Source organism: Gadus morhua, chromosome 3 (genome assembly GCF_902167405.1).
Source record: "Gadus morhua chromosome 3, gadMor3.0, whole genome shotgun sequence".
Classification (NCBI taxonomy): Eukaryota; Metazoa; Chordata; class Actinopteri; order Gadiformes; family Gadidae; genus Gadus; species Gadus morhua.
In genome coordinates this window covers 10,332,780-10,358,822 of record NC_044050.1, presented here as the reverse complement: position 1 = coordinate 10,358,822, position 26,043 = coordinate 10,332,780, and the positions used below count along the sequence as shown (strand labels likewise).

Sequence of the window (26,043 nt, the reverse complement as noted above, 5' to 3'; positions counted from 1 at the left end):
GATTTCCAACCGCATGCATGTCATATCAATTGTGCAATGACTATTGGCGTAATGTGCATGCAGTAATTCTGTAGTATTACTTATGGCCTATATTATCGCCCCTGAATAATTATGTGTAAATTAAGCTTTTGGTTTTGTTAAGATTTAGGTACAGGTCAGTCTTGTGATTTATTAGCCAAGCTATTCATTTATTTTCCATGAACGCCATGGGCAAAATCACAACCTTTGGGGTCATCAGGTAGGCACTGCCGACAATATAATTTTTAAGTTCAGAGTGACTTTATTGTATTATTATCCTATATATTTGCTGTGATGTGCTGAGATGGTATTTAACCGAATTATAGCACTATTTCTCCTTATCTTGGTTAGATCTTAATTCTCTTGCCGTTTGGGTCTTAAGAATGTTAACGCCATCAGCTAAATTCTTCACATGGGCACTTAAGATAAAATAAGGACATAAAATAAATTGGTGCAGTTGAAATGTCCCACCCCTAAAACTTTTCTTAGATTAAGGTGCGAGTTAGATGGTGAACTTAATCTAAATAGCCTTGGAGGTATTATTTAAATAATCTTGTTTCATATTTGTCTATTTTATGTTTGTGTCTTCTTTAATATCATCTCCCGGTATGAAAGACCCCCACCTTACAGCAAAGTCGAGACTATAGAGGGAGGGGAAGCCTATGTGATCGAAACCGGCAGCATAGGACGACGGAGGATGGAGACGAGTCGACCCTCCAAGAGTTGATTGAAGGTTGTTTCAAATGTTTACGCTGAGGTAACACAAGGAATTGTAATGTATTGAGCATGTTTGTTTTGTTTAGTAAGGGCTTCGTTGCATATCTGCAGATGCAGGCGACACAGACAAAGCCCGTTTTTTTTTTTTATAAACGTTGTGGTTGAGAAAGTAAAATTGAGATTATTCATGTAACTAGCGTGGGGTTGCATTGAAAAGGAGCACATCAAATATTTTCTCATTTCTAATAAGAAAAGTTTGACACCCCTAAAGCCTCCATTTTATTAACACCGCCAACGTGCATCCGAGACGCGAGGCGCTCGTTTTTCGAAGATTATAACGAAATCATTATTTTTATCTGACGAAACTCAAACGAACTACCTATTTGATTTTCAATATCAGAGGAGCTGAAGTCCAGTTGCGCCCAACTTGCACCTGCCTGTGTGGCGGTGGGCTGGCTGAGCCCTGGGAGGGGTCATTATTTTGCAGGGATTGGCAGAAAAGGGGGAAGGCATTTCCTGACACCGACAGTCGCGCGTGCATCAAATTCAGCACCACAAGCTTGAGGAAAGCGCTTGGATTTGAGCTAGCAAACGATATTTGAGGACACTCAACACGTACTATTTGGGGAATATCGCCGTTGAACGTTCCGTCGGACCCACAGGAAGTGTTAGTTGCACCGGGTAAGCATCGCAGGCAGACGCTCCGACCGTCAACGGGCTGGTTCTTGCTAGCCGCCTAGCTTCATGATGTGTTTTGCTAATATCGGCTAAGGCGAGGTCTGGGTGTATATATCATGCAGGATAGTTTTATTATAGGTTTGTATTAAACACTTTCTTACACATATGCGTGCATACAAAAGAAGAATCCCTATTTGTAGTGGGTGTGACTCGTTAGGGAATCTGTCCTAAGAACATAGCTCCACAGGACCCTCCGCTACTACTGACAGTGCGCCGAGCGATGCTATCCAGCCGGCCGGGTGCTGAACGCCATAGCGGACCGAGTGGCGTGGAGCCGCCGGCTGAGCCGCGGTAGCATGCTATGCTAGTGTAGCAGGCTGATAATACACTCGCAGACACCGGGAACCCTTCTGATAACGTTACATGCCCCTCTCTCCGTTTTTAAACGCCAGCACTGTCAGTGATACAGCTGCGCTGAGAGTGTTGAAAGTGTTTATTTGAAGGGTCGTTTTCGTTAATGACATTCCCTTAAGATGCGTTTACGCTGCTCTTCTCTTGTCGTCGTAGGTTTAGAGTACTCGGTGTTGTTCTTTGTCTTGCTATTTTGCATTTAATTGTGTCATTGTTGTAAAGCAACATGTAAACGTCGTCACGGCATTAGTGTGCGTTATGTTGCTGTGTTTGCAGTTAGAGAGAAAGAGAGGGAGAGAGAAACAGAGAGAGAGAGACGCTGCTTGCGAGTCCAGCGCAGCTTATGAGAGGACAACTATTGAAAGTCATTTTTGATGTTCAAAGAGTAAAATGAAAATGTTAAAATACGACTCTTTCCAGATTAAAGGTGACGTGCTATGTGCATGTCATGTCCTATTATGTCGTCATGTCAGTCGACCCGTAACGTTATGATGCACAAAAGAAACCGCGAGAGTGAACAGAACGAAACAAATTCTTAAGCTTAAGAAGACACTTTAATGATCCGTTTTGGTTAGTTTCGACGTAAGTAATGGAAGTATGAAACAGCCTTCAAAGTCCCCAATTGACTTTACACTTCAAACAGCATCAGAAAAGGCTCACATTTATATCCCCAATGTACCAGACAAACTGTATTGTAGGTGGCTAGCGATACAGAGAGAACGAGCTGGTCACGTTAAGGTCCAGTGCGTTACAGTACGCAATCCCCGTAATCGGAGATGCATTTGGGTATGCAGCGCTGGCCTATAGGGTCACATTGTGGCTGTTTATAGAGCCTACGAGGGGCATTCATGCCCTGCGCAGGGGATTCCTTTACTGTACGGCATACACGGTGGTACACCGGTACTGGTAGATAAAAGTTACCAAAAATTACGTGGAGCGTCATTGAAAACAATTTGGCCAGTAGACTGTATTGTACTTTTGCTTTTATTTACTTGCCATTTTTTGCTCTAGACTTGCAGAGAAAAAAGACAGGGATAAGCGATAAAAGAGGTAGCTGAGTGGTTGCAGGCTGCTTAACTGTAGAGCCACTTGCAGCCCTACCTTCGGAACCTGCATGCATACTCCCTGTTCTCTGTCCCAGAATGCATCTTGTTTCCTAGTTGTTGTTTTTTACTGAGTGGAATATAATCTTAATGTTAACTGTTTCTGCCAAACCTGTTTACGCAGGCCTGCTAAGGCATTACTGTGATTTAGGCCAGGTAGACAGTAGAGTGGAATCTATTTAAGTGCTTTGCGGTTGCAAATCTTGGTTTAATGATATGTTAATTAAAACTGCAGAGGATGCTAACAAGATCACCCCAGTGTTTAGTATTGAGGGAAGTTTGGCTAATGTGCAGAACACATTTTAAGATAAACAATATCACCATTAAGTGCAAAGAGAGGGTGAACATTACAGTTCTGGAGTCTCTTGCATTCTGTAGCCAGGATTGTAATATCCCATATAGCTAAGGTATACTATTGCTCTCATGTTTGGTTTTTCCACCGTATATAATTTAATTAAAGTATGTGTTGTGAAACTACAGATAGGTCTGGTCTTTTAAATGCACCACTTGCAGGCAATACGGTAGTGATGCCTATACCTAACTACATACATTTGTTGGAATGTCCTGTCAGGCCCATTAGATATTGTTATATTTTGCTGTTACTAAATCACCTCAGTGAAGATTTTGTGACGAACAGTTGGCCAGTCAGACGCAGCCACTGTTGTGCTTTCTGTGGTTAAGGTCCTTTATTCTGTCACCAGGATTAGGCATCACTATAATTTATGGGCCCGGCTAGGCAATCAATGACAGCCTTGCCTGCATTGTATTCCCTGTCTCCTGGGAGAGGAAGCTACACACGCGGATCTGCACCCGGCCTCCTCATAATGTGCTGGGCCCCTGGGTAACCATGGTACCCCCAACCCCCCCACCCATGCCCCTATCCGCACCAAATGGTGCTACAACCTGCATGGGATTTTCGTGAAAAACCCAATGTTACCAAATTAATAAGGCTATCACACCTTGATATCTTAAAGCCTTCAAATTGTGGCCTCTTGCATGACTTTCACTCACAATAACAATACATTCTGTATCTCTTTGTCATGTTGCAGGGAGTGGACTTGTTTACTAACGTTCAGAGTATGACGCTATCCTCCATGTGGGCCCATCTGGATGACTTAGCACTGTTGCTAAGTGTACTGCTAAGGGGGTGTTGCGCACAGTGCACATGAATGAGGTCATCCCCCTCAGCTGTTTGGTTACATCTGTTGAGTCCACACCCACACAGCGTGCCACCGCTCTCAGAGTTTACATTCCTCTGTTTAACACTTTGATTACCACAGCAGCGGTCACTAACTGCAATTCAATTCTCATCTGTTGGAACTACTTTGTATAGTAGAACGTTCACTTTCACAATTAAGCATAGTTACTGTATTTATTAAGCCAGTGTGCTTGAACAAGTCTAATATGAATTACTGCCTGAGGATTCTTGTGCTTGGGAAAGACCTAAAATTAGGTTTGTGTTTACATTGGTACGTCTTCACACAAGCTATTTCACACGAGCAATAATATAATTGCTTTCCCTGTTGAAATATAGCATTGACAGGTAAAGTAATAAAAGTTCTAATTTTCCCTGTTCTGTCATCGCCTTTAAGTTGTCTCTGTGGCATGAGCTACATGAGCTGTTTATGTTTTCTTTGTGGATGAACAAGTACTTATTTATCATACATTTAATATTTATTCATTTAGCAGATGCTTTTATCTAGATTATTTAAGACCCGATCCTTTTGATATACTAGCTTCTTGTTCCTAGGCTCTTCTTCTTCCTAGGCTATTACAGAGTGCTCTAATAAGATTTGGGGCAATTTGTCAACAGAAGTCTTTAAATCAGCCAACTTTTCAAACTAAGTAGATGTACCAGTTGTTGTCGTTAACAAGCTTATAAATAGTTTAGGATATCCCATTGTTTTAATTTGACCTTATTAAAGTGTGCTCAATTTTAGCTGTTAAAAAGTTAATCCTGCGTTTATTTGTTTTTTATTACGAACAATATCTTTATATTACCCAGATGCCAGGAGAAAACAAGCCTGTTCTCCGAGAGAAAAAGGAGAGGGTGAGATTGGCTGTAAATCATTATCACATTTCTTTGGAACAACTCGAAGGGCAGTTTTCTGGGATGTGAAATGTGTTAATTGTCAGGCTTGTTGGTGAGGGATCTGGTACTGACAAGGCTGTGTTCCAGTGATGTGTCCATAACTTGCATCCGGGGTCATTGTCTCGCACAGACCCTTGTTTCCTTGGTTCTCTCTGAGGAACTTATGCTAATTATGAGAGAAACTTTATCTCCATCCTGCTGCTTCCTGTTTCCTCCTCTACGTGCCAAAGACTCCTTGTTGTGGTTCAGATTTTATCCCCAATAAATCATGTAGGATAATGTTGCTCAAGGGTGATAGTCTCTTTATCCCTCGCTGGTCTATTGTTCTGCCTCTCTCTCTCTCTTCTCTCCTGTAACCTGGAATATTGTCTCCCTCTGGGAGCAGTGAAAATGCTTCAAGTCATGGCCCAACACCCCCTCCCCCACCAATTGTGTCGTCTCTCTCTCTGTCTTTCTGGCTGTTTGTAGTTAACTTTTTATGGTAGATGGTGGACCTTTCTGTCCTCCATGATTAATGTCCACTATGCACTAATGGTAGAGACATCTTGCCTCTGAATACAGTTTCTAGGTTGGGGTCTATGCCTTTTATTTACCTATCTGACCATCTCTTGGAGTTTTCTGCAATCTCTTCGAAGAAATTATGCAATACATGACACTCGTTATAAATCCTGTCGATGAAATCACTGTCCGTTGCCACAGGCTTATTAGGGCAACCTCAATCACGCCAGAAAGGGAATCTAAATTTTTCCGTTTATAAATAAATAGGTTAGAGATACAATCTACACAACTTATTCTAATGTGAGTAATTGGTAATGATGTTACTGTTATTTATTTGATTTATATAATTCTATGTCATGGGAATTGGGTTAGGTATTTTGTCTTTAACAGCCCCTGAAAGCGTAACATTAAGAATTGCTTGACTTGTGGAAATGCAATGCTGCTTGCTGTGGACTACATGTTAGCCGTTAGCTTGGCCAGCCAGCTGTAGACGGTAACTCCCCATCGACTGGGCTGACACATTTATGATGCGGGACCTGGTGTTGGAGAGCAGGCATTCTTTGGGACATTGTTCAGGGAGAATAACTAAACATACCATTAAACCACAGGGGAGCCACCATCACTGTTTCACTGGCCACCTGGTTCTAATTTGAACCAATCAGAAACAAGATAAGGATGTCCTGTCTTTAATTCCATCCATGTGGTCTCATTTCATTCTTTCTTCGATTACAACAAGTGACATACAATCTTAGTTTTTATGAGGCGAGACATAGTGATGATGATTTGCTATGAAAATCTCAAGAGCATTTCCCTGTCTGAACGAACGCTGTTCAGACCCCTTAGAGCCAGACCAGCAATATGTGTCAGGATGTTGATGGATATGGCTGTGGCCTGGAGTATGTTTCAATGTCAGATCCCATTGATCTGACGACACTGTCTTGAAGAATGAAATGAGAGCCCTCAGTTGGGGACAATTGTCAATGTGTCTCTCTAGAGAGCGGTGATGTGACACGTCAGGCCTTGGCTGCTTCACAAGACTCTCTCCCTCTTGCTATGTGCCCATGAGTTTTTCCTTCTCTCAAATATAGATCCGAGTTCTGAATCTGGGCCATTGCATTGTCAGCACATAAACTCTCCATAATGACAAATGACAAGGATTCTAGAAGTCAGAGGTAGAGTGTCATCTGGAGGAAAAGACCCGATGCCTCGTATATGCACAGCAAGCACACTTTCAGAGTTTCTTCTCAAAGTTTTAACGCTTCTCCTTCCTAACAAATGTGCATGTTTGTCGGAAAAGTGTCAACATTTCCGCAAGAGGTATTTACTGCCCCATTTTGAGTTATATGAAATCTGTTTACTCAAAACCGAGATGGCTTTAATGCTTTGGCAGAAGCACTATGACTAAATATATATATAAATAATAATAAAAAAATAATATATATAAATACAACTCAGCAATATACCTATATTGATCCTATATCCATGTCGTGTGCTAATGCCCTTTTCAGATTGACCTTAGTTGGCCTTAGCTCAGACGTTACATTACATTTTATTACTTGCAAGCCCATAATAATGATGTAATAATAATCCCTAATTCCCGTTCTCTTTCTTGCCGTTTTCTTCATGTTTTCTGGCTCTACCAGATCTTAATTCCCATCTTGCAAGATAGTCAGTTAAATAAGGATGGAAGTTGCAGCCTTAGTTAATTCTCCATCGTTATATTTTTTGCTATGTATACTGGTAAGATACAAATAAAAAAGGAATACATAGATGCAAAGCATAGCTAAATTGGTACCACATGGTATTGAACCTCTTTCTCTCTTGAAACATTATGCTGGAGGTATTAATCTTGTTTGTTTATCCTGGTATTAACCTTGTGATATAGTTATGCAGTTAATCTATGCCCATTTGCCCTCTTGCAGAAAAGCTTTGATCGTCAGTAGAACACACATTTAACTGTGAATTGACTCTCATTACACTAACATTGGGAATAACTACCAGACATGACATTTCTCATGGATGTGTAATAGGTGACCTCAAATCTTTGACGATGTGAGTCTTCGATAGACTGACATTAAGTCGATGTCACCTTTAATAGTTGAATTGTAGTGTCAGGAAATTGTGGGTCTGTAATTGCGGAAGATTCCACTGGGAGGATTTGGTGTTAAATGAGTGGGAGCGCAGCATTGCTTGGCTTCTAGCAGGAATCATTTAAGTTATATATAAAAAAAGTTTGTGGGTGATTGTATTTTTTTATGCAATTGTATGTTTTGCTCTCAATAAATGTCCTCGTTTGATGATAACCCCTTTGTCCAACGACCCCTTTTTATAGCAGTGGCAATATCAAATAATTTTCTTTTGTAATGCAAACTGTGTCAACTGCAGCTGTCGTATATCAAAATGATTCTCCATGAACAATCATTGTTGCGCTTTTGCTTTTTCCCATTTATTTAGTTTTTGCAAATTATTATTATTATTTTTTAATCATTCAAATGCTTCTGCATTCTCATCATGAAGAAAAACGATGGCTCACTCATCTAGCCCCAACAGCCTAGCTCCATATCTAGTAAAGGGCTTCATGTTCTCCATGGTCAGGATAACAGTTAATGCTGCAGGTCATGTTGTCTTAATGGAAATATCCTCTCCAATGCAATTCACAAACTTCATCCTCAGATGCTTTCAGGAAGCGTAGGAGTTAGTGTGTTTTTACTGAACAGGGCTTGTGTATGCACTTGGTGTTCTACAAATGGCATGGAAGAACAGGCTTTGGGTTTGCACTTATATGTGTGCAAACTCACATAATAAAAGTACATATGGAACACAGTGGAATGTTGACATCAGCGTTATTCTATCCAGCAGGATATTATGTAGTGTGGCAATGAAGTCTTGATTTATTTGTGGAGAGGCAGGTTGGTTGTGAAGGTAATCGTCTGGACTGTTGGGGAAACTAATATAAATTAAACATTGTGCTGAACCCATGAGTTTTTAAACGGGAGGTTGTTGGGTTTTGTCAGAAAGGTTTATAGGAGTATCACTATTTCTGCCCGGTGGTCTGTGATAATATCACTGATAATGGCTCTTAGAATAGCAGAAAACTATTTGCTCCATATTTTTTGGGGATGTATCTATAAAGTATCACCGAAGCAACCCAGAATAAATAATCAACAGAAATAAACCTTGCTCTGTTTCATCATAACATGTGATGAAGGCTGTTTTGTGAATTTGAGATATTTAATGGTTTCTTTCTTACTGAACTCTCCTCTACAAAAATTTATCTCTCAGTTACTGCCAGCATTTTCCCTATCGAGCCTGGCAACGGTTGCATTAATAGGCCGCATCTAAGAACATTAAGTCAGTTTGTTGACAGGGTTTATTCATTTTCGAGACCAAAGTAAATAAATGTATTTGGTATTTGTATTTTTTTTTAAAAGCAATATCGTTAGTTCAGCCTTGGTAGCCCAAGGAGGTGCACTTTAAGTAGCATAAGTCACAGTTGTTGACTAACTACATTTAAAAGTGGTCGTTTGATAATAATAATAATTAAAGCACAATGCCAACACAAATTCTCATGTTTTTCTTATTGCAAATGAAAAAACGTTTTGTCAACTGCTGACTTGTATTTTCTGCTTACTATGCGAAAACAAAGTTGACGAAGTTGGAGCTGTAGGCTTCAATTGTTTTCAAGGACCATTGTATTTTACATAAGAGATGTCAGCAGTTTGAAATACCAATTATTATGCATCCCTGACTCCCCCGACCTGTCACAACGAAGAGGTCAGGAGGGAAGAATAGAAACATGTTGAAATGGCAGTTGCTGTCCGACAGAATGGACTTTGTTGTTTAGTGTGGAGGGAGGGAGAGGGAGAGGGGGGAGAGGAGAGAGAAGCAGGAGATGAGTTCTGTCTGTGTAGTGAGGGTGTTTACCTTTCTCACCCCAGTATCATGGGATGTTCCATCTGTATCCTAACGACGGATGGGAAAGCTCCTGGGAGCCAACTGCATTTTCTGTGACATAATAAAACCAGCCTCTAAACAAATAATATACCCACAAAACCCCCCCCACACACACATACACAAAGGCATACTCGCACATGGCAACACACACCCACATGTGCGGTTTGCCGCCAAGTTAATTACCTCTGGTCACATTTCTCTCAAACAGTGGCCGTGCCATCAGCATTATTTCAGAAGAGCGCTGACATTAGCAGAACCTAATCTAATAATATTGTTTAATGGGCAATATACTACAAACTGTTACATAACAAATGGGCCCAGGTCACCTGACACAACGTCTGGATTTTAGAAATCTGTCATGGTGGTGGAAATCCCACGGTTGGTTATTGTCACACTGACTGCCACCACCCACACATCTTCCCCTGTGTTCCAGCCAACACCCACTCCCACAACTCTCCCTCTCATGTTATTATCCTGGTACTGGGGTTATTAGGATGTTTTTTTCTCTTATTTAAGATGTTTCTCTTCCTATTATTGTCTCATACTTTCTGCTGTGATACCCTGATTTCCTGCCCGGGATGAATGTCTTGATTTCAGTCTTGGTTCATCTGCATTTGTTTTTCTACTGCTAAACAACAGGCTATCTATTATCAGTTCCCGGACAATGGTGTTCGACGTCACGTGATACAGTACAGAGGGCCTGTGATGGTAATGAGCTGTGGAAAGCTGACATGGCCAACTTGTCTGTTGGAGGTAGAAGGTCAACTCCTTCATTCCTTTCTTTGCTCAACCATATCTCATGTTTTAATTCTTCCACCTGATTGTGGTAGACATTATGGAGGTAACGTCCGTGACGTCACCCGCAATTCTTTGCACCTAGCAACAGAAACAATCCATGTTTGGCACATCAAGGGCGTGACCCGAAAGCCCGCCTTGCAGTAGTCTATGGCCAAACAAAACTCATTATATCTCAATCCTTACTAGAAACCTTTTTTGGTACTTTTTTGGTCACTGTCAAACAGGACCTCGTAAAATACAGTATATTGAGATTAATGGGATCCTGTAACGGTACATGAGGTCATGGCTCGATTCATACCTCGGTTCAGACTTCACGGTTCGTTACGAGTTCGGTACAATGAAGGGAAAAGAAAAAACAAAAATGCAGAATGCAATTCTTTTTTATTGTGCATGTCTCAGGTTGTACCACCTAGTGTCATACAGTCTCTCTCCTCTGAGCTAGCTGCAACAGCCTGAACTGCATGTCTTATTTATGAAAGTGCAAAGTACATATCATAATAACAAAGCACTTAGCACTTAGGCTAGATTTAAACATTCTGCGCTTAAATCCAACCTTCCCCCACAAAAGATAAAATAAAGTATTATTGCTATTAAGTGCAACAGGCATACCCTTGCCAACTGGCAAATTTGGTAACTCCAGACTAAAGAGTAAGGTTTATTTCCACATGTATGGTGTATTACCACATACCAGTTAAATGTATTAATATCAAGGCTTGCTGTGGTGAACATAAACTTTCCCATAGTCCATTTTTCTGATGGGTATAGTCAAACAACAAAATGTGAAATAAAAATATAGGCCTGATGCAACGTACAGGACTAAATAGCCGTTTTTTAGAGGGGGGTCATGGTGGAGGTGGGGGTGTGGCCCTGAGCAGCTTGTGGTCACGGTACCATGCGCTTGTGTTTGCAGTGGATGCATTGCAATGGCGAGGCGCACACAGCTTTAGGCCGTGTTCTATATTTTAAAACACTCCGGGTGCTCCGGCGGGAGTCCTGGAGCTCTATATCTAAATAATATCATATTATACCTAGATATCTAAATCATATCATATGTATTATCATGGCCAAAATCTGTGTGCGCTTCCAGACGATATTATGAATCTCAAACCACTGTGTCGGGTTCTCCCACGTCTCTGGTTCTTCCACTTCCACATCAATCTGTATTAGCCACCGCCTCGGCAGCAGTTTAGTTGTCCCTGAAGAACTCGCGTATCTAACATTAGTACTGCATTGCATTAATTAATTTAAAGTTTATACTGTGTATTCTCCATAAAAATCCATGCACCGAACTGTGAAGTCCATACCGATTCGGTTCAATACGAATACATGTATTGTTACACCCCTAATACCCGAATGAAAAAGGATATTGCCTTATATTAGGAGAAGGAAATCCCATTTCTTCCCAGTGACTGGGATGGTCCAGAACAACACTTGTGTTAGTATTCTTCATCAATACACAATCGCCAACCCATTCCATTGTCTTTTGAAATATTACCAACAGAGCAGACACGTTTTTGATGACGTTTTATGGGTTCTTAATTAAGCACTTGGCTTTCTCTTTGAAGGCCAAAGTGCTGTGTTGGCTTTGAATCAACGCACCTACACCATGTTGATATTCAAGGTCCAGGAATGTCGAACAAAGCAAAGCAAATAGTGAGTGCTGCCAGGCCAGGGAATTTGGGGGCCGCTGCCCAACCAACATACTGCCTATGCCGTTGCTCAATTCAGATGCAGTTAGGTGACTGAAACATGTGTATAGGTGTCAGAGGGCACTTCTGATGGAAATACCTTCTGATCTAAGTACCTCAGACACAATTCATTCCATATATGAATGGATAAATAGAAGTTTGAGGACCTCCTTCGTCAGGCATTTTTTATAGATTTTTAAATAAACCAATAAATGTATTTGCCATAGTTGCATGTGGTCACACAGATGAATAATGCCGGGGACCTATTGTTTATCCAGCCATACACACGCACGCATTCAAGCACGCACGCATGCACGCACACACACATAGATCAATGGGTGAGTGAATGAGCACTGGACAAAGGAAGTCAGCGAGCATAGTCTTTGATGGACTAACTAAAGCTCTGGCTGCACCAGGGGCTTATGCTGTTTTCATCCCTTCGGGTCTATAACATTCGGGAAATTTGGAAGGAGAACAGCATTTTTCATTTTTAAACTCAAAATGTTGAAAAAAAATGAAGAAACTAATTGATGAAGTTGAAATCGACTTTCGAGATTTTGAAGTTTGAATCTTTGATAGAGAAGTTTGGTATAGATTTGTTTTATTTTTTCATTTGCTCCCCTTTAGGGCCATACGTAGACATAGCAGGGAAACACAACATTGGTAATTCTGGTTGAATATGTGTGTCTTCTGCAATAAGAGCACTCAATTATCACAGTTCACAGCATCATTGGTATCTCTTTGGCATGATGCCAATGACTATCCTACGGAAGAGGATTAGGGCCACACATGTAAAAAAAAATTAAGTTCTGACTTTTATTCTCAGAATTCTGAGAAAAAAGTCAGAATTCTGACTTTAATCTCAGAATTCTGAGAATAAAGTCAGAATTCTGACTTTAATCTCAGAATTCTGAGAATAAAGTCAGAATTCTGACATTAATCTCAGAATTCTGACATTAATCTCAGAATTCTGAGATAAAAAATCAGAATTCTGACTTTAATCTCAGAATTCTGAGAAAAAAGTCAGAATTCTGACTTTAAAGTCAGAACTACGGGTATCTGTAAGGACTAACCTCCGTGGGAGAGACACTTTGCTTTATGCAGTAGGAGGAAACCTATGGAAAGCCAAGAAGGCCACAATCCGGCCCTAGAATGGCGCGGTAAAAGTGCACGTCCCATAGCCAACTCACCAAGCTCACCAAGTCCAGTATTCAGAATTCAAAGCATTTATTCACAAATACGTTCTATTTTTTTGACAAGCGGAGCCGACAGTCCTGTGCAAGTATGCAAATTAGCCATGTGCGCCAAACAGAAGATAGACGCAATGTATAGAACTGATTGTTGTGCATTGTTGTGGATATGTAGGCTGGTTAGTTGTGGTTGTTTGTGGTCTTAGTGAAACAGCTTTGCCTTGGAGTTGGAGAAGTTGGAGTGATTGTGTGAATGTGCGAGAGAGAGCGCACCTGCCGTGGTGATGTTGGGCTTGTTGTGGGCTTATATGTGATCAATGATGTATCTGTCTGATCGTATTAGCTGTAGATGGATGGTTAAATAATGTCACAAGATCGGTCATACTGCAGGCTCTCATTTGCAAATGCACTGATTGTGTGCCCGTCTCCGATATGCTATATACCTGGCATTTATTCAGTTCATGTTCTTCTGAGTGCGCAAGAATGGTGCCAATTATTGTCGTGTTTGCATTGTAATAAACAACTTTGCCCCTCCCTGTTATAAAATAACGTGCATCCCAACAACTTTAGCCAATGCAGGCTTCTATTACTTTACCAGTGTGTTTAACGTGTGTGCGTGTGTGTGTCTGTGTGTGTGTGTGTGTGTGTGTGTGTTGTCATGTAGGCTATAGATATAGATTGATTGTCTTGGCTTGCTTGCATCCATGAAATATTGTAATGTTATGGCCTAGCTGGCTACTGCATAACGAGAACAATCTGGGGATGAGGGCATCCCCGAATATTGACGGGTATTTCGCACACTGCCATCTCAATATGACTAATAGCCGCGGCTATTAGTTCCGTACGGATTCCGTACGGAATTCTTGCACTTTTACCGCGCCATTCTAGGGCCGGATGTGGCCTTCTTGGCTTTCCATAGGTTTCCTCCTACTGCATAAAGCAAAGTGTCTCTCCCACGGAGGTTGGTCCTTACAGATACCCGTAGTTCTGACTTTAAAGTCAGAATTCTGACTTTTTTCTCAGAATTCTGAGATTAAAGTCAGAATTCTGAGATTAATGTCAGAATTCTGAGATTAATGTCAGAATTCTGAGATTAATGTCAGAATTCTGACTTTTTTCTCAGAATTCTGAGATTAATGTCAGAATTCTGACTTTAATCTCAGAATTATGAGAAAAAAGTCCGAATTCTGAGATTAAAGTCAGAATTCTGACTTTTTTTCTCTGAATTCTGAGATTAATGTCAGAATTCTGACTTTTTATCTCAGAATTCTGAGATTAATGTCAGAATTCTGACTTTATTCTCAGAATTCTGAGATTACAGTCAGAATTCTGACTTTTTTCTCAGAGTTCTGAGAATAAAGTCAGAATTTAATTTTTTTTTACATGTGTGGCCCTAATCCTCTTCCGTACTATCCAAAGCAGGGTGAACACAGGTGAGGTTTCCATGTAGGTAGGGGTAATTAACAGACGGCGGTTCCGATTTAGTTCTGTTGAATCGTGTTTGAATCTACATCAATTAATTGGACAACCCTGAGCACTTTAGGACCCTGAAGGCTCCATCTTGAGCTGCACCTGTTGAAATGTTCGCACAACATTTTTTATTTGTGGCCAGCAATGCCCCCCGGCCAGGTAGAGATTAGCCCCTTGAGTATAAGAAACGTGTTTGCTACAAGATATTTGAACATCTCTAAGTCTGTTTACCACCAACAATTAAGAGTTGTGCACGCCAACCAGCTTCCGACCGAAAACATATATCCCTCTATCGGAAGTCCTTCAACTATCCCGCCTCTCCCCGTCCCCGGCAAAGCATGGTCAGGGGTCCCCCCTTTTCTCTCACCAATCAGTCTCACAGGATCACCGCGCTCCAGGCGTTCTGAGAACGCCTTTGGAACGAGGCTAGGCTTTTAATATTTTGTAGAGTTTGGTGCAGTGGTGAAAACATTGAAATATGCTTGTAATATAATTTCATAGGGCCACAAATTATACACAGTTCTTATGGAGCCCATGCATGCCCCTATGAGTATGTTTATTTTAATGATCCTTGTTTAGATTCCAGTGATGCACCCTCTGACCCAGTCGTCCTCTGACTGCTCTCATTTTAATCCCAGCCGTAAACCCAGTCTCTGCCCTGGCAGGCACTAAGTAGTTCTGTTTATTTGTTTGTGCACTGATTTAATAAACCGCTGGCACTTTTGGGTCTTTGGATTTGCCAAAATTATTAATATAATTTAATCCAGCATATCTGGATCTCTCTCTCTCTCTCTCTCTCTCTCTCTCTCTCTCTCTCTCTCTCTCTCTCTCTCTCTCTCTCTCTCTCTCTCTCTCTCTAAAATATACTCTATTGGAAAATGTTTTGGCTTGCATGAATATATGAGGTTGGCCAAGATTAAAGGTGCTCGGTGAGGTTCAAGAGCTATCATTTTTTGGTGGGATTTCTTAGAACTTGAATAGCCATTACTTACGTTTACGTCATTAGTGAGTCAACTGCGCTGTTTCAAAAAAGCATCCAGCTGACTATGTATGATACTATGTTGATTTGAGACTGCTCCCGACTCATTCCTGAGCTATCAAGGGATCAGATTGGTGTGGGAGAATCCATCTGGCCACACATTTCAATAATGAAGAAACACAAGACAAGAAATGTTTTGGTTCCTTAGTTTCCTAATCTTGCTCTTCTAGGCTGATAGTTTCTGCTCTCTGGTCTCTCCTTTCAACCCTAAGATCTTAGTTACAGCACCTTTAACAAGTCTTCACGACGAGGACATCATGTCTCTGAGGCCAGAGTCAACATTGCTCAGCTAATGAAATGGCTCATCTTTATATAGTTCTCACCAGGGTCCCAAGTGTGGTTAGAGGAGCATGACTTCCCGAACAAGCTACTCTAGTTCAGTAAAAAAAAAGAAACACTGAGAAGAGAAACTCACTCACATCAGTGTATAATGCATAATGCATGATACAGTTTTTGTTTTGCTTTATTTGTGATCATTACTATCATTTGATCATTCTTTTAGCTGACTAAGCACAATTTGTGAAAGGCAATTACAATATTCTGGCGATTATTTTTATAGCAATCTGGCTGCTTTATTTATTTTGGAAATAGTATATGCAAGTTATAATTAACTGTGTATACAGCCTAATTATACCGCCACCATATTTTTGGGTAAAGCCTGTCGAATTGTACTTGAATGGGGTATAAGCAAAGGTGTTAATTCTTTAATAAACAGTAAAATGTTATTTTGTGATTTTGCCTATTGATTGTGCTCAGCATAATTAGCTGTGTTATCCATTTAAGCCTACAGTAAGAGCCTTTGCTGACGGGGCAGCTTGTGGCATTACCACACTGCGACATCCTTGCAAAATGGTGTTCCGATGTCACATCAATCACCTGGGTGGCGGTATATTGTACAGGAGGTAGCGGAGGACACCCTTTTTCACTCAAAGCTTTCACTATGAAGACGGCCGCTACTCATAAACAACCAGTTTTCTATGTTTACGTCTGTCTTTGATAGACTCAGGGCAATGGCTATCTATGATTATATCTTGACTGTGATATTTAGTCACATTACAGAATACATCCAACTGTCACGGTTAGCGGGTGGCAGGCAGGCAGGTAGGACCCAGTATCAGACAGTTCAGGTAAAGGGTAATTTATTAACGCAAAAAGGCAAGGAACACCGAGAACACAGGGAACACAGGGAACACCGGGAACACAGGGAACACACAGGACACAACTCACCACAAACTACAATGATCCGACGGGGAACAAAGGAAAGACAAGGGCTAAAATACCAAACACAGGGTACGCAACGAGGATCAGCTGAAACACATTAGGGGAGGGAGCAGTAATCACACAGGAGGGAAACTTGACAGGACATGGGGAGAAACAAGACAAGGAACCACACCAACCGTCAATCCCTGTTTTGTCTCATGAGGGTTATTATTATTTATGAAACCATTTGTCTCACAACAGGCTAAACGGAAAGCTTGAAAAACACAGGCTCTGGACAATAAATGCCTTCTAGCCTTCTGCACACTTTAAAAACCTGCATTTATGTACCCATTATTAATGCTGCAGCAGTGTTTACCCTGCTGGGACCTCTCTGCGGAAAGGGCCATTCATTGGGTCCAGTCAAATTAATGGCTACTTGCTGACCAACTCATCACTTGTGGTTTTTGCTTAGGTTTACAAATGAGATACTTTTCCTCACCTCTGTGTCGGAGACGGTTGCCATTATGGACAGTGAACAACAGTTGCATTAACACGCCCCTCTGGTATGTTTGATCACACTGTTATTTTCTTTCTGATGCATCAGCGGCAAGTTGACTCACTGGAGATCCCCCTACACCTGTGTTGAAACCTCCCCTGTGTAAGGAAGGAGACTTGTGCGCCCCCCGCCCCCCATTTCATTGTTATGCTCTTTTAGTGGCGAGATCTCAGTTAATTTGGACTTTGTGAACAGTCACTTGGAGCTGGGCTCTGTCAGTTCATTGGGAAGCACTGGAGTGATTTTAGACCATTTAAGAGAGGCATTTAATGACGTCAAATGCTGGGCTCCATAAATCAAGCCGTCAGGCGTTCTTTGTTCGATGTCATTAGGTAGCTTTCTCTAATGAAGTTGGACTACACAGTACACCCCGGCGACTCGTCTCTCCTTAATAATTCAGGTGCAGAAGACATACTCATCTGATTGAATCCATCCAAGTTCCTTCATTTATGGTTTCCACTCTTTCACTTCTGGGATAGAAAAATCATGTCACTTCTCATTTCCAACATTTAGCTCAACATAAGCCCCTCAGGTAGTTTACCTATACCCAGAATATCTGAAATGAATACCGTCTTCATATTCATGCTGATAGTACAACTGGTATCACAAAGACAGATTAGATGTTTTCATTAATTAATCGTGTTGAAACTGTTGATGGTTGGCTACATGGTCACCACTGTATTTCTGTCCAGTATTATACATCATTTTAGATCATATTGACTGCTCAGAGAGGTACTGTATTGTTGAGCGTAGAAGTTTAATTTCAACGTAACCAGGGCTGAAAACTGAATGTGAAGGCGGCTATATATTGTGTTTCAAAGGTATCAAGGCATCAATGCTTAATTAGAAGAACATAATACAATTCTCTTGTCATTGCTATTTCAGAGTTAATCCACAATCATTCTAAATCTGCTAGTCCTGCTTGTTTCTCCAGAGTTGAAAGAATTTGTCAACACAGCCAAAGTTTTGCACTGTGAGAACATAAATGAAGGTTGGGTTGTGTGGCTTCATCAATAATGCAGAGATGTTGTACCACCGCCCAGTTTAGCATCCCCCTCCCAGGCCTGAACCGAGGGCCGTCTGACCCAAATCTCTCCAGTTTTATGCTCATCCTCTTATCCAGTTGTCCTTCTTGGCATGGGATATAGACTGGGCTTATGCAAGAGTTTTCGGCACATGCTTATAAAGTCATTCATTGAGTAAAACTAATGTTCAGTTTGGGGATCTGTGTCTACGAGAGGGACTGGCACTGCAGGTATTACCGAGTGCACGTTTTGCATCATACGTGACTCGTACAATAGGGCTGAGCAATAATCAAATTCAAACCGACATCGCGATAAAATAGAACATGATTTGCAAATCGTAAAGGCTGCAATCTTTATTTTTTTTATTGTTACTGTTACTGACTGGAGATCAGTAAGATTCATATTTATTTTTCTTTCAATAGTTAAATAAAGACGTTGTATCAATTCATTCATAAATTAATCTCAACACAGGCCTGGCCTAAAGAAAAGAGCAGTTCATATGAAGACTGCTTCCACTGTGTTTGTCATACTATGGAATGATTTAGTGCTTGTTCAGTGAATAATACAGAACATAAGGAACTTTTAAAAGAAAAATCGTAATCGCATATTGGTCTAAATGATTGCAATTTGATTAAATACCAAAATCTTTCAGCCCGATCTTACAATCATCCTCTCAGACTCTAGAGTTTGTGTACCAAAGAGAAAATTGTAAATACGTGGAATTTTGTAATTGCGAGACTCTTGCAACACTAATGTCCATTGCACAAGTGCATGCGATAGAGACATATTAATTCAGAATCCAAGGACAACATTCACTAAATTTGGTTGTATGAAATTGTTGGTAAAATCTTTTCATCAAATGTGCGACAACAAACCTTTATCTAATCTTGCACAAAGGAAAGCTCTCAAAATCGAATTGAGCCCTATTTCTGTATGCTTTAAGATATCAGTCCTAAAAATTAATACTAAATTAAGCCCCAATGACATGGCACTAAAAGTATGTATCCACTACTTGCACCTCCATTTGGTTAGAATCAACTATTGTTGTGAGCAAAGTGTATGGAGATAGCATAATAAGGAACCCAAAATCTTTATTCATATATTAGATACCATAAAAAAACACTGTATTTATTCTACTTGTGATAGAATTGCATTCGCACAAAAACAACATTGCCGTTATTAGTCTCCTGCTATTGTGTTGTTTAATGCAACCCACACACTTTTAGAAAACCCAGTTTAAAACTCGATGAGCTGATGAGTTCATTCTTTTCAGAAACAAACCAACAAAATGCCACCCTATGAATCACCCTGTCCTCCTATATAATGCAGTATGTGCCAATTTCTGTAGCACAGCGAGACATGCCATTTGATGTAAATGCCATGAAATCTAATTGCTGTGTTGCCTTTTATCCAATTGAAAAGCTGGCCTTAATTACCTGCATGAGCTTTGTTATGCAAATGTGTGTACGGTTCTCAACGATTCCCTTCTTCTGTTTGCATAAATTATACCGGAAGTCCTTTATGAATGTCACAGATTAAGTATCTGTAGCGGTTACAGCTGTCAGAGAAAAAAATGCTATTTTCAACTGATGTTACAATTTAACGCTTTAGGGGCAGTGCATATGCAATGGTTCATCAGTTAGAGTAAGTGTATGTGTGTGTAAACTTAAGTGTGTTTGCAAACACTTAATGATTTATGGCAGATGTTAGACTATTCAGCATTAGAGTCAATGTGGAGAAATATCATGGATTATTTTGTTTTAGATCCAGTTGTATCTGGATCTAAATACAGTCCTTTGCATGTTGACTGGATCATATGCCAATGCCTCCCAGGATAAATCAATCCAAAGTATATCTGTACTTATTTTTCGCTTTTGTCAGTGGATAAATAAGAACATCCTGTGGTGCTATGCAGAAAATCAAACCATTCTCTGTGTGCATTGATCGATTTTTAATTGAACAGTGTTCAAAAATCTGATCAGCTATTATTGAAAAATAATTGACCTTCTTTATTTTTATCTCATGCTCTTGTTTCCTCGTACCTTCAGTGAACCTTGTAAGCTCTAACTGTCTTGTACTCATAAACTTCTGTAACTATTGCGTTTCTCTTGATTCCCATCAGAAACCATGACGTCTGCCACGTCCCCCATCCTCTTGAAATGGGACCCAAAGAGCCTGGAGATCCGCACCCTGACAGTAGAGAGGCTGCTGGAGCCGCTGGTCACACAGGTAGGCCACCTGACATAAAGGACTGTTTCTGAATGGACTCATAAGTGACATCACTAATATGCCCATATATGGTCCCATAAATCGCGATATGGAATGGCATGGTGGCATATATGGATATGCTGCCAAATATGGCAATATATGTTGCCATGTATGGCACAATGGAATGCTCTCATTCCTCCTAGCAACAAGCTACTGGGTAATAGTAGCTATCTAGAATAAAAACTGTTGCTAGCCCATATTCCTCAGGTTGCCCTGCCAAAAACCGGTACAGCTGAATTAATAAGATATCTATAATGTGATTTTATGTGAATAGAATCTGCTGAGATGAGGCCCGGTTAGTTGGAGTCATAAGAATATTGATGAGATGGTAGCTCTTTAGGACATAGGCACCTGAGGTGACATGGGAACTCTGTCCTTCCTCCAGGGCTTATATGAGGTATTCAGGGTTGGGAGCGATGCAGCCCCCTCACTGCATTAGAAATAGAAATGTGAAGTTTACTCCCAGCTCAGGACTTTGTCCAGCATGTTCACCCCCTAGTCCTCTACAGACTATCAATTCTGGCCACGGTGCAAGCTATAGTAACTACACCCATCCCTTTTACCGGTTTGGTTGGTTTGTTTGTTTTGGATTAAACACTGCATTTGTGCCTTGGAAGGCTGGGCGAACATCCTTTTCAAGTCATTGGTATATGTGGCGGGAGTAGAAGAAGCTTAGAATGAGCCGATTAAATACATTACAATAGGGAATCTTTACCTGTCAATCCTTTTTTGCAATGCAGATTGAACTACATGAAATGGCATCCGTCCATTTTATTTCCATTACACATGTGACATGCTTAGTGTTAACATGCAGTTATGAAGCACAGGGGCCTCCTAGTTAATGTTGGTAGTATTGATTTTTACGTGGCGAGGAACCATCACAATCCCATTACAAGCTTACTGATGGCTCTTAATGGCGCCCTGTTTAAAGCTCTCAAGTCTTTTCCAAGGTTATTTTTAATGCCAAAGAAACGAAAAAAACAGGGCATCATATCAGCTGACACTTAATTGTACTGTTCTTGTTTTCACTGACATTTTAAATTATTTGTGCTTGTGTCTCCGCATGCAGGTTATCACACACAAACAATTTGAATACAAAACATACTATGATTTTGAGATAGCATTATATTTATTTGGTCGATTCGATCTTTTGGTGTCTTTTCTATCTACTCGAAATTTGTGCGACAGGACAGAAACCAGTCATGGGAGACACGTTGTTCCAGATTGATGTTCGATCATCCTAGCTCTATAAGATGTAACCAGGGAAAACAGAAGGACTGCTGTTATTGGGATGGATATTTTGATGTTTTATATTTCACATCTGAACCTGGCAGTGGAGATTCACAGCGAAGTAACTCTACCAGGAGAGCAGATGTGTGTGCGAACAGGGAATATAGAGAGAGCTACAGATGAGAAGACCATGGGCCTCTGGGCTCACATGAAGCAGGCTGCACTCCACCAAGGCACTCCTCAAGGGAACTATTTGGCTAAGACAAGAGTTGAACTTCCAATCACATCAGAGTACTCAGCTGCCTCTGATAGGATCTGTATGATGGCTCCCAACACTTATTCGTGGAGTGCAGTGAATTCATTCCTCAATTATCATTACAAATTGTTTTTACCCCTGAAAATTCTTCCATTCAGACAGCAAAGAAAGTATGCTTGCACTGCACTCTGTGCTTTTGTCTTTCAGTCGAGTTCCGCCTCAGTCATTTATGGCTATCAAACCACTTCAAATCACAGATCTGAGGTGGTTTAATGGATACGTGCAAATGATGCACGTATCTATCTGAAAGGTTCTGGGATTGATCCCAAAGGAAAATGTGAATTTTTGTGTGTGTTGTCTGTTTGGTGCAAGCATGTGTAGTGCAAGCCAAACTACAGAAACTACCATCCATTGTGTATAATACTTACAGTATACATACTGGTTACGTTTACATCAACATGAATTCCTCTACTGCAGTCCGTTTCAGGCTTGGCTTTTTCTGTCGGTCTTGTTAACAATTTAGTGAAATTCAGTATTCCACACTGAATAGCTACTCTCTCTATGAATTTCTGTCATCTGGATCGGCCAATTTTATATATTTTTTCTAGATTAGTGAAAACAGATGGTAACGTAAGGAAGTGGTAGTCCATGCAAACCTGCTTTGACTCCAATCATCCAATATATAACTATTGCTAAATAAGTAAAAAATAAAACTTGGGCTAAGGGAACTTACCTGTACATAATTGAACAAACCCAAGCGTAATTAGATCGGTGATGACTTTACTCTAAGCCTGTATACCTGTCAGCTGAATGCTGTGATAGCCCACACGAGCAGCCAGGCAAATGACAGGTACTTTAATCATCAGAATGAATAAGGCAGGGAGACCTTTTCCCTCCCCCACCACAGTGGATATTATTAACTGGTTTGGATGTAATGTCTAAATCCATTATCTATCCTTCTACTTGCTGTTGTCAATATTCTAACATAGATAAAAAAAATGCACGCTAGAAACAGCCACAGCAACAGCATAAGCCCAATGGCCAACAGCGGTACAAAATCAAATCCGGGGTGCATCGACAGTGAGTAGGATCTGTTTGGATGAATCAGTAAATTTGTGGGAAATTCAAGGCTGCCTCTGGAGGATAGTTTGACAAGCTCATAGTGTTGCTAGATTCTGGAAAATACTTTGGTCAATATTGAAATCACGATTATTTAAACGACTATTTTTGAGTTTTAAAACTTGATGAATTTATTCAGCATGTAACTTTGTAACTGAGAACTTTGAAATTTCGTCTCAAAAAATACCCAAATGGTCAAAAATAAAATGTTAAAATCTAAAATAATGTACAGATATGTATTCAGCTGTTTCCAGCACTTTCTATAAAACATTTAGTAAAAAAACATTTAGTAATTTTGTGATTGTTAAAAAATCGAAATCGCGATCCAAATGTGATTAATCACTTAGCCCTACAAGCTCATCCTGACAATGTTTGAGATAGCAGCTCCCATTCATCAACACGCATCCTGCCCTACAGGAGTGCCGAGCTAAACCCCCTGGCTAAAACTAACAGGCTAGACATGACTAAACCAGCCAAGCTAGTCCAGAATTTAAAACTACCAACCTATCCCAGGGCTGAAACGATCCAGCTAGCCCAGGGCTAAAACGATCCAGCTAGTCCAGGGCTAAAACTTCCCAGCCAGCCTAGGTTTAAAACAATCCAGCTAGCCCAGGGCAAAAACTATCAAGCTAGCCCAGGGCTTAAAATACCAAGCTAGCCAAGGGCTAAAACTAGGGTTAATAACAAAATCTTACAGGATTTGAATGGGAGTGACCTGTATGCGTCCTGATGGGAGCTGTCATGTTTCAAATAAGAAGGAATTGCATCTGCTATCATTTGTAGAGAGCTCGCAATCAAACAAAATGGGATAAAAAAAGGAGTAATAGGTAGGATGGGAGATCTGTTATCCCGTGGTTATGACCCACGCAAACATTTTGATGAGTGATGTAGTAGGCCTATTTGTAATGCGTAAGCCAAGATTTAATAAATGACTTATTTTAGGAAAAGTGACAAATTGGCATAGGTTGTTACTATGTTGAGGATCATACAGGACAATAAGGCATGAAGCAACAACAAAAAAAGATTTATGTTTCACTCGCCCTTTGAGTAGTTGTTCGTCCTAAAACTTCAACCCTAACGTGTGCATTCCTGTGCCTTAACAGGCCTATCCAAAAGCTCTCCGCTTTGTATTCCGGCAGGGAGATTGCAATGGGCTTTGGGAGATTGGTGCTCATAAACCACTTACATGCCTTCGTCCTCTCTGACCTTCCACAATACCACTTGTGATTATGCAGAGAAATGTCCTTTGTGATAAAGAGATTTCGGAAGAAACGGAGGTTAGGAAAAAGAAGAGTCAAGTGGAGGGAGAAAAAAAGCAAGGGAAAGATTGAAGGGCAGAGAGAGAGAGGGAGAGAGAGAGAGAGAGAGAGAGAGAGAGAGAGAGAGAGAGAGAGAGAGAGAGAGAGAGAGAGAGAGAGAGAGAGAGAGAGAGAGAGGGAGGGAGGGAGAGAGAGGGAGGGAGAGAGAGGGAGAGAGAGGGAGAGAGAGGGAGAGAGAGGGAGAGAGAGGGAGAGAGAGAGAGAGAGAGAGAGAGAGAGAGAGAGGTTTGGCAGTAAGGAGCTAGACAGACTCGAAGTACAATGCGGTATGCTTATGTTCCAAGCCCCCTAAAAACCCAGCTCGTCCATTCCATTTTCTGTGTTTGAAGCGGGAATTAAATAATTATTTTTCTTTCTCTCTCACGCTTTATTGGAATTGCCTTTTTGTTTGCCTTCCAAACTGCATGGCTTACGGCTAACAAATAGAGCGCTGTGAGCCGCTGACGGGCGCCGTCCTCCTCACACACACATTAGTATTCCAACGACCTCCTGTTAAACGCTGCGTTGGAATACCGTGGAAGTCAATCGACTCGGTAGTCGTCGAGTTACTAATGCTCTATGGTCTGGATGTGTAACATAATGCACCGTATCTGATCTGTTTGGTGTCATGGTGTTTAGGTTCATGGTTTATGCGCCACTGCTTGTTACATGGATTTCTTCTTTAATGGTTGTGCTCTTTATTTGATGCACATTTGTGTGTGCCCTTTTGGTCCCACCGATGACCCCGCCACTCTTGAGTGAATTGTGCATTGTTTATTCATTAAGCTAAACTCTGTTACTGTGGTGAGCAGTCTTCCTGCAATAAACCTTTTTTTTTTTTTTTTGTATTATTGGAGACAAACAATTATCTGATCGCAAGATATTTTTTTCAGAATAAATGAGGTTCGAGCTGCAGTACTGTTAAAAAATAAATCAGCATTTCTCATTAATTTTGGCACAAATAAAAAATGTTGTGTTTCTTTAAAGATGCTAGTTAGAAACCTATTCCTAACTCTTAAAATTGTGGTTGGCCGTTTTTGCAGAGTCTGGAAGCATATAGCTCTCACCAGTTCACCCCCTCCATTCCCCACATAGCATCCCTTCATGTCTGTGTAGTGAGAAGCTCAGCTGAGTTGAGCTGTACTGGGCTGGTTTTCTTTCTTCACACACGGTCAAACTAGGGCCTGGGAGGACACGTCCAAGCGTTATGCTCAGTCTGGCACGGCAGCAGCATCCGTTACATATGCATGCGTGAAAGCCGATGCTGGCACTTTCCTGTAAATAAAGAGGATGTGGCATTTGATCCTGTTCTTTTAAAGTGAGACCATCTCCAAGGACAAACTGCATTCACTGGAGAGAAAGGTTGCCTCATTGAACACCAGTACTGCGATTCTTCAGGAGATTTCTACATTTTAAATAACGTTCCAATGTCAAC

At 40.8% G+C, this 26,043-nt stretch overlaps 1 protein-coding gene across 2 annotated transcripts in view; it reads left to right on the top strand.

The window, feature by feature from the left end:
* Positions 1–1,218: 1,218 nt before the first annotated feature.
* ctnna2 (catenin (cadherin-associated protein), alpha 2) overlaps positions 1,219–26,043 on the top strand; it is a 271,296-nt gene continuing 246,471 nt past the window's right edge. The window contains exons 1-2 of one of the 2 annotated variants that reach the window (XM_030351805.1): positions 1,219–1,416; positions 20,560–20,666. In XM_030351805.1, coding sequence (XP_030207665.1) covers positions 20,565–20,666 — 102 coding nt within the window. In that variant the 5' untranslated portion in view covers positions 1,219–1,416; positions 20,560–20,564. The remainder of the gene's footprint in view (positions 1,417–20,559; positions 20,667–26,043) is intronic. The other variant, XM_030351804.1, reaches the window with a different exon arrangement.